The sequence below is a fragment of the Dermacentor andersoni genome, chromosome 11 (assembly GCF_023375885.2).
Source record: "Dermacentor andersoni chromosome 11, qqDerAnde1_hic_scaffold, whole genome shotgun sequence".
Classification (NCBI taxonomy): Eukaryota; Metazoa; Arthropoda; class Arachnida; order Ixodida; family Ixodidae; genus Dermacentor; species Dermacentor andersoni.
This window is the reverse complement of record NC_092824.1, coordinates 89,118,391-89,132,816: the sequence shown is the minus strand read 5'-3', so window position 1 is coordinate 89,132,816 and position 14,426 is coordinate 89,118,391. Positions and strand designations below refer to the sequence as shown.

General features: G+C 43.7%; 1 protein-coding gene across 3 annotated transcripts in view; it reads right to left on the bottom strand.

The window, feature by feature from the left end:
* Gen (XPG-like endonuclease) overlaps nucleotides 1-14,426 on the bottom strand; it is a 30,926-nt gene that overhangs the window by 3,160 nt on the left and 13,340 nt on the right. For all 3 annotated transcript variants that reach the window (XM_050168166.3, XM_055064458.2, XM_055064459.2), the window contains 6 exons: nucleotides 11,017-11,117; nucleotides 9,077-9,264; nucleotides 8,028-8,111; nucleotides 4,837-4,967; nucleotides 2,966-3,030; nucleotides 1,023-1,154 (listed from right to left, as the gene is read on the bottom strand). In XM_050168166.3, coding sequence (XP_050024123.1) covers nucleotides 1,023-1,154; nucleotides 2,966-3,030; nucleotides 4,837-4,967; nucleotides 8,028-8,111; nucleotides 9,077-9,264; nucleotides 11,017-11,117 — 701 coding nt within the window. The remainder of the gene's footprint in view (nucleotides 1-1,022; nucleotides 1,155-2,965; nucleotides 3,031-4,836; nucleotides 4,968-8,027; nucleotides 8,112-9,076; nucleotides 9,265-11,016; nucleotides 11,118-14,426) is intronic.

Sequence of the window (14,426 nt, the reverse complement as noted above, 5' to 3'; positions counted from 1 at the left end):
TAAGTATGTTTTCTACAACCCAGAAAGATTTTTTTTATTTAGCACAGTGAAGTGTCACTGCCATTTGCGGCAAACTTTAATTATGCATACTGTATTTTTGAGCATATAACCCGCAGCAAAATTTCAAAAATTTTGAAAGTGGGGGGGGGGGGCAGCTTATATGCGAAATTCAAAGTTTCGTTATCTCCTAGGGAACCCCACCTCCTCCCCACCCTTGCATGTTGAAGCTCCCTTCTCCATTCTTTCACGGTCGCTCATTCTCCTCCATTTCACGGGTCACCACTTCAGTTTAGTAGTTAGCGAATAGAGCACGCATCGCCGGCAAACTCATGCGTCGCCCTTTCCCATGGCGCTCCCTCAGCCTGCGCGAAGTGCTTCTCGATAAAGCACCACTGGGATTTTCGGCTCAGTCACATTTGTTCCGTCGCCATTGCCGATGCGAGGGTGTCCACGCTGTCATCCACTGTTGTGCGACTGCTAGCTGCAAAGTGATCCAGTTCACGTCAGATATAATGTGAATGATTTGCCTGCGATAACGTCCGGCGAGTGAATACAGCTTTGTCAGCATCACCGAAAATAAACGCAGGCAAGTCGTGCATCCGCGAATGCAGACTGTTTTTGCAAAGATTTGGGCAATGTTGTATGTAGTTACTTCCGTGGATGACACGTGGGAATACATGTTTTTTTCTTCTTTCCAGGCTGTTGTAATTGGGGGTGCAGATTACACAAGATGGCGGGTTGTACGCGCAAAAATACAGTATATGGGCTAAATTTTCTACAGGGAGTTCCAAGTTCTCCCAGACGATTGGTTAACCTTTTTTCGCAGTTACTGTAGTTGCTGTCAATGCCTGTCAAACTATTACTGTGTTTATTTTAAAAACTTGATTATTGTTTAGGTGTCCCAATGTTCTTTTCACAAACTTTGTCAAAGGCACTATGTTGACATTGCAATAGCCTAAAGTAACATGCAATTCCATAATATGTCACATGAATGACTCACAAAGACATCTTTCACCACTCACCATCTGTAATCGCAGCTTTCTTCTTGCTCTTCTGGTTCTGTTCATCATAGAATGCCTTCACCATTTCTGGATAGACATCCTTAAACAGTTCCTGGGGCTCCAAAGTGTTTGGTGGTGATGACTGTGTCCACACTAGGAAATTCAAACAGTGCAAAAAGCTCGGCATGTTTCCACAGCAGAAACAGTGTGATCGCTCCTTGGATAAGTTTATTAAACCGATTACTTAGTAGAACCTCTATATAACCCTCAGTCGAAGACTTTGTTCTCAAGAAGCAAGTCCAGTGCAATAACTGAGGAGCACTTGTGGCATGCACAGTTGTGCAGATGAAGAGGCAAGGGCGAAGCACAGCGAGTAGAACTTTTGAAATTCGCTACGAGATGCAGCTTACAGATATACATGTATACTAATAGGCTTTAGTAGCCAACTAGTCTGCAATCCAGATTTAAGTATTTGTGCAAGCAGAGCCTTTATAGTAAAAACTTGCGACTCCCCAAAACATAATTTAATTGGCGGGCCTTCTGGCACAGCTAAAAACTATTCCCCGCCCAAGTCACATGATAAAGTCATCCCTCATACCAAACACAAATAATAAATTAGCGTGTACCATATCAAAGTAAACCTGAAATGTTTGTCACCGATATTGGCGTGCAACAAATATCGGACACAAGGAAAGTATTTTCATGCCATATGCAATTTCGTCAGCTGGTTCCCTTTATTTGGTGCAAAGCTATACAACTACCACAAATGTTGGGAACTGGTGCTGACGGTTCTCATATCATTGCGACAGTCATCATTGCCAATCCAAGTATGAATAAATGCTGTTTAACTTTTACAAATTTTTTTTCCCCACAAAATGTAGGAATCTCATGGAACCAACAACCTGCATCATGACACATGTGACATGGCCACAGAGCATTGCGCTGAGTGGCTAAACTGTAAAAAAACGAGGCAACATGTAAGCTGACATGCTGCATGTGTGGAGATCTTACTATGACGATGCCGATGGCAAAAGGAATGCGAGTGGTCTATCTTTTCATGTTACTGCCACTGTGCTTTTTAGGAGGAGTGCAATGTCACGCGTACATTCTGTTGGTTTTAGTCGGTGACCATTTTTTATCACATTATCACTTATCAAGTTATTGCTAGGCGAAAGTCATGCCTATGTCTGAAATTCATTGACCGTTGTCACCTACTTTAAAGTGAAAGAGGCTTGTCTAACCAGAATGCACCCATAACATGAATACTGTTGCACATTCTCGAACGTAGATGAGTGTCAGCGATTTCTCTGGAATGTAGGGTGATACATGCACAAGCAGCAGCCAAACTTGACCCACGAGTTTACATTTGCCAACCCATGACTATGTCAATGATTATGCCGCCACTATCACGGAGTGTTGGCTGCCCTCTGGTGCACAAATTAACCCAATAAAGAGTTAAATTCTTAACTCCGAGATCTTGCAGTGTTTAGTTCTTCATTAGTAGCTAGACGTGACTGTATCTCTGCTCTTGCTCCAAGTTGCACCAGAGGGCACAGGTTGTGGTTTCTACCATGCCTTTTTCTTTCTTTTGCGGCACTTGTTTTACTGTATTAATTTTTATTATCACTGCTAGGGTGCAGCACTTGTGCCTGCATGTTCTAAAGGGTAAAGCGACACCGACATCAACAAGCCCTAAGTCAGCATCTGATAAAAGACCGGTAAACATGCTTTGAACAACCGACATATGTTTTCTACATCCTGCATTCGGTCGTCGTCGTCCCATCAAGGACAGCAGGACAATGCTGCGCATTCATGCAGAAGCTAGAGCTCTGCAGTCTACACCGGATACGACTACGCAGACACCCACCATCTGCACAATAGCTTTGCATCCTGTAATGATTTCCTGTTAACTAGCCAAATTACCAAAAGGTGAGAAATGAAAGAAAATAGACTTCGCGACTCACATTCGGTGGCTAGCCATTCAACTTCGTAGAAGCCAGCATTTCTCCGCACTCGTTCCTTGACGATCCTAGTCATGCGATGAGAAAACAACACATTCTCAGCACTGCAGCTACCCTGAATCCTTATTCAAGATAATCATAACGCATTTTTAAGGGTGAGCAAATCAGTCCTATGGAAATCTGTAAGGTTATGACTATTTTTCCCTTTTATGGTCAGGTGTAAAGAAAGCTGCTCAGACATAGCAAATCTTTTATCGTTAAAAGGTGCCTTACACTGCGTTCTAAAAGAGCCAAAGACTGAACTTGGCAAGTTTCAAGAACTTCTACTCGGTCATAGCGGCCAAAATACAAAAAGATACTTAAAAAATCGTGTTGTCATAATGACATATCGGCAACAGTATATTACAGTGCGAAATTTACAAAAATATTGAACACTTACCTTCATTTTCTCTCTTAGTAATAAACATATACTGCATGTATTCAATGCAAATAGAGTATTAAAACAACATATCAGTATAAGTTCTTCTGTTATTTCTCTTTAGTGTCCCTTTAAAGGGACATAACCCTTTAACTGGCAAGAAACACCTGACCTAGAATGTATTTATTACTTTATTTCTTCTTCATATCGTTCAGGTACATACCAAATGAAATATGAAATGCTTTCTCGGAAAACTAAGTGAGATACAGCGGTTCAAAAATATTGTTGACCAGCTGGTTAGATGCAAATGTATGGTCCAAAACTTGTGCTTGGTACTTGGTTTGGCAAGGTAAATGTGTGTTCTTGAGATTTACCTCAATGGAGAAAAAATTACTAGCTTTCTTAAGCAAAGGAAAAAAATTTTCACATTAGTGATAATATGACGACCATGTCCGCTAAGACGGTACCGACGAGGTCCTCAAGTTTTGTCACCAAAACATCAGCTGCTGCCCGCGGTCGACATTTTTGCGACTACCACTGTTGAGCAGGTACATAAATTAAGGTAAATTGAAAGGCACAGACTGATATTTGGTTTTGTATAGTGTTTCCAGATATTTTTGTAAGGTCAACAATATTGTTGCGCTACCAGTTAAAGGGTTAAGGCAAGCTAAAGCGATAGATTAATGCTCAAGAACGTTTAAGGCATCAATGTTATCGAGAACAATGTTTTAGTAATCGAGAAATTGAGGTAAATGCAAGGTGCTTCTTGGGACTACGCTGGGACATTCAAGTAGTGGCCCAATAACATAGCAACTCCCTCATTATAACTATTACACTAGTGCTCAAACAGTCATTATAGAAAGATCATTGCATTACGAGATGGAAGAAAATGCTACACTTGTCTGCTTCTATTCGATTCTTAGAGAAACTGTTTGACAACAACGTTAGTGCATAGTGCTGCACTGGCTTTTCTGGCTCACGAAGCTCGCACAAACTGCAAGTAGCAGAGAACGAGGCCCATGGCAACGGTGCATGCTTTCCCATCCTCTTTCGCACTGCCGACTCTGTCTTGGCTCAGTTTCTTGCCACGCTGTTGCGTTTTGCATGAGAAAGTGCAGTGCCAGCTGTTGGGCGCCGTTTTATTCACCGACGGCAGTGAAAAGCAATGATGGCGTATGCAACGACATGACTCTTCGTTCGGGCCCAGGCTATTTGAATTACGCTAGAGGTATATGCATAAACGGACCAAGGGGTTTGCAGGGTAAAATTTCGAGGATAGGTTTGCTGTTTCAAAACAAATTAAATAGTGTTGTGGGCAAAGATAAAGATGGCGGCCGCAATGACAGCAATGAGCCTGGACTTTTTGAAGAACGGGCTTGGGACACTGATAGTCGCAACTTAAGGAGACAATGATGAAACTGCGAACATTTTTCCGGTACAATACGAAGCAACTTACTTGACGGGCTTCAAGGTGACGACCTCTTCGCAGCTGCTCCCACCTAGCTCTAGGTGGCAGCGGGTCAACAGAGGGAACAGTTTCTCCCGGCTTTCTTCAGGCCCCCAGCCTAGCTTGGCGCACATGAAATCCTTCAAAGACAACAGGCATTACATCATGTTCATGACCACATTGTGCTATGGCAAATACCACTGGTTGGTTCATAAACGCTACCCTAACTCCTGTGCAAGTGCCTGGGTCACACTCCGATTTTGCAAATCCCAAGATTGCCAGATGGAAACAGCATACTACTAAGTGAATTTCCACTGCGGAATGAAAACGAAAAAGAAAAACTACTCCAACTGTTTGGCGAAGTTTATCTCTAGTTACGGTTCAATCCAAAACTAAAGCATGCCTTGAAGCCCTGCAAGGCCCCGAAATGGCCAGTGCCTCCCACAATTCCTTATTTATTCTCATTATGGAATATTCAGTCCAATACACATGCATAAGGCACAACCAACAAACATTGTTTGCAGCTGCAAGAGAGCAGTGGGTGGCAGCAGCACTTCTATATCGACATGCTGCCTCAAAAAAGAAATCCATAAAAAATAGTTCCTGTGGCTAAATAAACTACTTACTCATTAGGCTTGAAATTTTGCACGAAGATGGCATTTTCTGGTGAACTTTGTACAATGCCATGTTTGGATGCAGTGCTTGCCTGTCTTGTCAGAAGTATGTATATATATGCTGTTTGCCAGCATCAGATATAAAAATTGTTTTTCTCAGAGCAGAGAACAGCAGCATCATCTCATGGAGGTGAAATTCCTGCCATGGAAAGACAAGGGTGCAGACAAACTTGACTGCCCTGGCAACAGGTGGCACTACTTGCTGCTGCTTTCACTGTAAGAAATCTGCATTGTTCACCTGGCACAGCAACGGATGAGGTACACTTCTTATTTATTCTGGGTGAAACGACAGTGCAGCATCATAACGTGGCGCTAAATAAAAGCTGCCACAAAAGGGGAGCTTCAACCAAGACAGAAAACGAGTGAAAAGACATGCTACGCCAGACTTCCTTATCGACACAAATCCAATCAATGCCTAACACACCTCCTCTAATTATAAGCACTTGCTTACTAGGAAAAACTATAATGGTCGGGCTTGATAAAGATTTTCAACCTGCCGTTCTCAAAGCACGTGAAAGACGTCCAGAGGTTAGGGTGCAGCTGTGAATATGCTAATGTGTATGAAAGGAGCACTGAAACACTTTTTTTTAACAAGGTAAAACAAATGTTTCCAATCAGTAGACAATGATGCCTTGAATGTGCAAGCCAAATATTGTTCGCCTGTGCACAGCAGGGAACCTACAATTTGACATAATTCATTGGTCGCTCTCTCCTGGAGTAACAGATTTACTGCATGAGGTGTGTTTCCAAAGGAATCAATGTCCTCAAATGTTTCAAGCATTTGTTTGATAGACTGCCAGTTAGGTATACATCAAGGTTTCTGCAACCATTAAAGGGGCCCTGAACCACTCCCTCGGGCTTAGTGAAATAACAGTCCGTGGGTAGCATATGCTGCTGTGAACATCTCAGCCAAGTTTTCCTGTCGTACGCAGTGCCTGGAGATTGCAAGCGGATCACGAAGTCACCTTTCTCTCAAATGCTCTTTTCCAACAGAAAGCTCTGTCCCCATTCTTTTCTAGACGCACTATTTCGTAATTCCCTTAGACGGCTGCTATTGGGCGATAGCTGACATCAAACTGCGGTTGGCTACATGGCGTACTTACCGCAGCCACGGCGGGGTGCCGCCACAAGTCCACTGGCTAAGCGCACTGCGGCTATCAGAGGAAAACCACGTTTGGCTTATGTTTAGCGCGTCATAGGCACCAAAGGCAGAAGTCGTGGCGTCTAAGTTAACATCCAAAATTTAGAATGGCGACATTTAAGGTGGAGCATCGTGGACACGCCCCACTGCGCCGTAGCCTTCATAGTGCAAGGCATTGAAGAATGAATGGGAGCACAGCGACAGTCGTGCTAGATTGCCATGAACTCCGCTTCCGCTGAACGCATCGAAGTACCTTTTGCGGCAAAGTATTTCTGAAAAGGCCTATTTTCACTTCATATGTCTTTCACCACTTCAATAAAAAGTGGTTCAGGGCCCATTTAATGAGCGTAATGATGTGTTTGTCGAAAGAAAAAGCAGGAGCAAATACAATGTGCAGTGAATTAAAGTTAGTGCTCATCCTGTCGTTCTATCTTCATCTTTTGTTCCTGCTGGTAATCCGTTACCACGAGTTACTAAGCCCAAATCCACACTGGACTCCGCCACAGCTTTCAAAACCTACGCTAATTTTTTCTGCCTTAGGTAACATCAGCAATGGCATTCCATGAAGTACAGTGACCCATAGATATCAGCCATTGGGCACACACCTCCACACCATTCAAGATTTTCCAGGAAGTGGGGAAGCAGTGGTTATTAATGCATCCCACACATTCTGTAAGCCATGTCCTGTCTGTCTCGCCTTACTTTGTCCCTGTACTGAAATACTGTAAGCGTTCCTTTGTCACCTTCTTATGATACCAGCCTCAAACACTGTAGAAAGAAGAAAGGATTGGTAGGCATGGCACTGCTATTGGCATCACCTCAACTCTGGTGAAATGTGAGAAGCCCACATGAGCCTCTTCTTGACGCCATTGTATGAAGTTGCAGGTCAATCACTACACCAGCCAGGATATGGAACCCAGTGGCTACTTGGTTGACATTTCTGAATGACACTTTTTTTTCACTTTCTTGATAATCATCAAAATGCTGAACTTGTTATCCCTGTTTTGCATCCCTCTTCTATGTCATCATCCCCTCTCATCACATGTTTATGTTCCCATTCCCCCTCCACCTGAGCAGAGTAGCAGGCTAGAGAGTACTACAGCTCAGGCCAACCTTTCTGCCTTCTTTCAAATAGCTTTTTTTCTCTCTCTCTCCAACTGAAAGAAAGCAATACATTGAGGGGACACCAGGAGCATAAACACTGGCACGTTTATCTCTGTTCCTAGCAAGTTCTTTCCAAGAATTCAATCGGAAATTATTTTCCTTGAAAGGCATCACACTCATTCCAGTATGTTACTGAATTTCTAGAAAACGTACATACTAAAGTATTAATCATGCCGGTTAAATAAAGATGGGGACAGTACAGGTAAACAACAAATGATCACCTCAAATTTTTTTGCGGAAGGGAACTGCCAGCAGCTGTCAACACCCAGGATGTCGTCCCTGTCGGTCAGGAACTCAGATATGACCTGTGCGGATGGCCATACAAAACTTGTTTAGGGCGCCCTCTACAGGATACCAAAAACAGAAGCAAGGTGTTTGCACAGGCAATGCTTTGTACAGGCCCTTCAATTTGCACTCCTTTCCATGTGGAGCGTATTGCACTTGGTTCCCTAGATGCCACGACAGGCTTTGCATATCTGTCTCTCAGAACTCCCTAGAATGCACTATGCACAGCAAACACATTTCACTTCAAGCTTGCTAGAAGCCACCAATGGCTGTCCTCTAGTTCTTTATTCATAATTTGGCATGCAGTCAGTGAATGACGGTGCAAAAAATACAGCTATCGCTGTCATTGCTTTGCGCTTTAAGTGTAACTGCTTTGATGCACAGCATGATGAAAGTTTTAAAGTGCACTTGTTATAACTGAATTCGAACAGATAGGAATCAATCACTTGTGGGACCCAAAAAACCTGTTAGAAAGTTGTAAGACTCGCAACCTGTTCCAATTGGGAAAAAAACAAAAAAAAAACACATTTGTGGCACCAAAAATAGTTTACAGAATAAATTTTAACACATAAAGAAGCACAATATTGCCAACAGCAACAGGTAAAGTAAAACTGAGCGCTTAAGCAGCTGCAAGTTAAGATGAAGTACAGCAATATTACTGTATTTAGGAAGTCAAGTTTTGTATTTGCAAGGGCACGTACTTTTCTGTATAATTTTCACGATAACAAAATTCCCGCAACAGTTTTTTCTTTTTTCTCAATAATTTTGTTACTGCAAGGTTCAATAGAATTTAAAACATGCCCACCATTTTCGAGAAAGACACAAGGTGATGCAGATACATTTACAACATTACACAGTATTGACAAGTGATTATAATTTAGCATTTCAGGAATGTAAAAGTAATTAGAATTGATTAATTGTTATCAAGATTGACTTAGACTTAAGTGCCTGCTAATAAGCAAGAGGTTATCACATGAAAACGCACATTTTCTGGAGGGAACGTGTCATACTCGTCGAGTGCCTTCTTTCGGACATCGAGCTCTGTCCTCCACTGGCTTTTCACAGCTTCTGCCTTATGCCACTCGCACGTGCAGTTGGAGACCACCGACTTTACACAGGCAGCATCAGTCGAGCACATGATGCACCCACCAGTGTGGTGCGACTTCTGCGTACCTGGTACGAGTAACGTGCAACGTGAATCAGTTGAACTGACGGCTCAAAGTTCAGTCAATTTTGCATGAAGCCAACAGATAGTGAAGTTGGAAACAGTATGCGGGAATCTTCTTTGTTACAAACATTCTTAGCTTCACATACGGGGGGTGACCCAAAAGCAACCAGAAGCGTACTCTTGCGCATTGTGTACTTGTAGTACGAGGTTTCACTGCTAGGGTGCTGCGGGAGGACCGCTCCTGAGTCAGTATGCCAAGTGGCTGGCATCAACCAACAACGACGCATATTGTTTTTTGGGCAGTTTTGTGTGTGTGTCTGTAGTGAACTCGTGTGGCTGTGAAGTTTTGCTTTTTACTTGCCAAGAACGCAGCAGAAACTGTTGTGATGATGCAATCAGCTTACAAAGAACATGCTCTCAGTAAAACGCAAGTGTATGAATGGCTTGCTTGGTTTAAAAGGGGGTAAATGACCCATGAAGATCAGCCCCGTTACTGTTGTCCTTCAAGTGCGCGAACCGAGGACAACATCGCTAAAATCTGATCTTATCGAGGGAGATCGACGCAGAACAATCGACCAGCTCAAAGACTTATCCAGCTTACCTTGGAGCTCCGTTCAGTGTATTTTGCACGGCGATTTGGAATGCAACGAGTGGCTGCTAAGTTCGTGCCCAGACTTCTCACCGAAGAGCAAAGGGATCGTCGCATACAATGAAGGATGCAGTCACAGATGATCCAGAGTTTCTCAACAAAATCATCACAGGTGATGAGCCACGGTGCTATAGGTACGACTCCGAAAGTAAACAACAGATACGTCAATGAAAGTCACCTCATCCAAAAAAAGCTCATCAGGTTAAATCAAATTTGAAGACTATGCTGACTTGTTTTTTTTGACATCAAGGGGATTGTACACTCAGAATTTGTCCCTCTAAACCAAACCGTCAACCAACAGTTCCATTTGGAGGTGTTGAAATGGCAAAAACGCAAAAAAGCACGACCTTGTGGAACTTCGGTGAGTGATTCCTGCATGATAACAACGCTCAGGGCTCTCAGTGTTCGGCGGTTTAGGGCCTCAATGCAGACGACTACTTTAACCCACGCGCCCTATTCACCAGATTCGACTCCTGCGAACTTCTACCTGTTTGTAGTGCATTAGTACAATACTTGAAGTGCACCGGCTTAAGAGACCGTTTATAGTGTCCCTGTGCATAGTGTCCCACCCACACGCACTCAGTGCTCACTCTCTCCCTTTTCCTCTTTCTATTTCCCTTTCCCCCACCTCCAGTGTAGGGTAGCAAACCAGATGCTCTTCTGGTTGACCTCCCTGCCTTTCCTGTCCTTGCTTTCTCTCTCTCTCTCTCTCTACCTGTTCGGTCAGATGAAAAGGGACTTGAAAGGCAAGCGTTTTGCCGATGTTGAAGTAAAACGCTATGTCCCGACTGCACTAGCAGGTATAAAAGAGGTCAAATTTGCAAGGTGCTTCCAACAATGGAATGAATGTTTGGACAAGTGCATTAGTACTAATGGAGAGTACTTTGAGGGTGATTAACGTTGTATTTAAAAAAAATAATGTCCACGCTTTTATGACGAAATTCCGGTTATTTTTGGGTCCCCCCCTTGTATACAGGAAACTAAAAGGACAGGAACAAAATGCATCATGAAGCACATGACTATGCCCCTGCACCTGTACATTCCACACATGAAGGGAAACCGTATCAGGCAGGACAGGCTAACAAAAACCAACAGCACTGATACTCACCAGGATGCTGGCAGTTTCCACAGTGCGACTTTTTCTTGCAGTTTCTGTCAAGCACCTCCTGCAGATCAGAATACTTCGAATCCCGCGTCCAGTCTCGTAGCCTGCATCAAAGACCCCTGCCTGTCAGAATTCAAATGACAAAGCCAGTCACACCGTCACAGCTTCGGACTTGTGTACACCCCACCACAAGAACTTCTGGAACATGGGAGCAGTAAAAATGTTAGACATCCAGCAGACTCTCTTACGAAGCATTTATACGTCACCATCTAGGACTTTAGTGCTATACTGTTTTCTGTCTGTAACAACCCAGTGCCACGTATACTACAGAGTCGGCTCATATAGTACATGAAAAGGGTTGTACAGATGCATTTGATGTCTCATCACCATGTTAATTTGATGTCACTTCATACAAAACCGAGAAAGTGTTCACGTAATGGCAATGAAGGGAAAGCTGCAGGGGCAGAGCTCCTGCGTTCCTGCGCAAAGTAGTACGGCAGAGCTCGACAGCAATTTTCATTTCGGTTTCTCAGCGTAGATACTGAATCAATGAAGCTTGCTAGTACTTGTGACATTTATTCATTTGGCAAAACAAAGAAGAGTACATGAAACAAATAAAATTGAAATCTACGGCTGAGCAATGTATTTCATGTGTTATTTTTAATAGAAATGCCGTGGTAACTAAGATTTTTATGTTTTTTTGTTTCACAGCTTCAAGCGGCCCTAAAACACCTTTTTAACTAATTATAGAATGACTTCACCATAAGAGGATGTCACCTCATGAATCTCCTGTTGGAATTTTTTTTCAAATCCTCAGAGTATAAGTGCAGTTAGGTGTAGTTATTGCAGCGATGAGCCTTTAGTCTCGTCTAGCGTGCTGGAAGCTACACAGGGGAAAAGCCAAAGTGACAAAGCCCCACCCAAAAGTTGAGAGTCTCGGTGGCGTGAGTGCTCATCGCGACACCCCTTAGCAGCCGCGGTAGAATATGTTACGCAGCTCGCTGCTGCTGCCTCGGAGGCCATGAGCAGCAGATGCAGCTAAGCACAGCTGTTGGGTGTAGACTGGCAGCACAGAGATTTTTCATTTCATTAACTCAAAATAAGCAATACCAGTATTACTGAGAATGTTCTCGTGATCAAGAAATCAGCCAATAGCTGTCGGTGGGCATTGCTGCTTGTGACGATGCTGCATGACGACATTGCAGAGGAGAGAGCAAGCGATCTTTCACCGTTTTTGACATGAGATTGTTAATTCCCTACTGCATGCAGTGTAATAATATTTGGCTAACGTGTTCACAGGAGCCTCTTCTACAGGTAGGCAATGTTTTCAAAGTATGTTCAAAAAAGTGTTTCAGGGCTCCTCTAAAGATGCAGATGAGACTGCGGGACTCATTCGTTAGACCTATTACATGCTGTCCTGTGTGTGCTTTGCTTTCGTAGCTTTCTAAATTTCAAACAAAAGCGCCCGTGCAATTTCTCTCGAGGGAGCCACGCTTCAAGTGAGAGTCAAGGTCCCATGCATAAACGCCTCTATGCAAGACGGGCTGCTTGTGATATCTCCGACCGTGGCACATGAGTTCAGTTAATCATCAAATGCGAAATTCCACCACTGGAAATTCGTCACACAGCAACAAAGGAGAAGAAAAAAAAGGAGGTGGGGATTGCCACATGAACATGATGGGGTCCCTTGGCTCTAGTATGGGAGAAGGCAGCGAAGAAATGCCGCTAGTGGATGCTAGTTCAGGCAAAGGGGGAGAGTGTCTGTGTTGGCACTGATGCTCGCCTCCTGGGGCGCGATCGGAGATATTTTGTTCGATATGCATTCTGTTCAGTTGCTCCAACGTCACAAAGTTGCAGTATGCAAAATTTGTGACAGCGGGGTGGAGAGAGCAACCAATCAGGAAGCGGTGACTTCTCTGGAAGTTTACTTCCGTCGTTTGTTGTCTGCTTGCAGACAGTATACTACAAAACGAAATGTTTCTCGTCTTCCAAATGAATGAAATCTTTATCTAAAAAAATGTATTTTTACTTCTCAAGCCCAAACACGTTTTCAAATAGTAGTACGTGTGACTACTGCAATTTGTAACTATCAGTTTCTTTGGGTCGTCCTTAGGTGGTGTCGCGCACAGCTAGAAGAAAAAAGAAAAAAAGAAACGACAGGAAGAGTGGCGCACTTTTCAAGAGGCAGCGACAACATTCCAGTGGCTCGCTGGCACAGATGATGGGGTCGATTTCTCTGTACAACCAACAAATTATTTGTTTCGAGAAACAAAAATGATGCCTGAATTCACTTTCTGCTATTTCTTCAAACGCTTTTCGCATCTCCACCCGCTCTCCTCCTTCCTCTAGAAACGCCAGCGCAACAACCTAAGTTCCCAACCGAAGCGCCATTTTCTCAAATTAAACTATGGATTGGATTCAAACGTGCCATGCCGCAGCCGCCTGTTGGATCCAATCCAATCCACCAGGCGCGCCATGCGAAGCCGTATGATCGCTCCAAACTTCCCAGCTCCCGTCGGGTTCGGCGCCTAGCAGACGAAATGTCAGTAGGAGGATAATTGACAGGAGTGTGTCGTCATTTTGACGTCACCAAAAACGTGGCCGCGCCCCGCGGCTGGCGACGTCGGCGCGGAGTAGGCCAATTGCGCGCGCCGGTAACCGAACGAACGTGCCGAACAACCATCTCCGATCGCACCCCTGGTGGCAAGTAACAGGACAGTTCAATTTCTTCTATTTCCTCCAATAATGAATAATAAATAATTATTTCCATAAGCTCTCACTACACGGCACCATACAAGTTCCAGGGTATAACCAAAATTTGTAACTATGCCCACATGCAAAATCCATCATATTTACCCCAAACAAGCCTTTAGCTTTAGTTTTGCTTCTCTTACAGAGCATGCTGTTGATTTCTGGTTGATGTGCCTTGAATTATGCTAGCTTAATGTGTCTTCCTTCCAAAGCATTCAATGTTTGCTCCTGATATCTCATGTTTGTTGAAGTTACCGTATTTACTCGCATAATGATCGCACTTTTTTTGTCAGAAAAATTGACGCAAATTCAGGGGTGCGATCATTACGCGGGTTAAATTTCCCGCGGAAAAAAAAAAATTTTTTTTTCGCCTCGCGTTTGCTGCGGGATGCGAGATTGCGGGTGCGGGACACCAAAACAAAAATGGCGGCCGGCGGAGCAAGCCGAACGCGCCGAACGCGATTTTTTTTTTCTTCTCGTGAGTACATTACGTGTATTGAAACAGTTTCTTCCGTATCAGTGATGAATAATATCGTTAATATCGGCAAGTATGCGGCAGTAACGTAGCCATGTCCACTTGGAGGGGACAGAAACAGGTGGGCGCGCTTAACTGCCAGTGACAGAAATGCATGGCCGACGTGCTGCGGAAACTGCGGCATCTG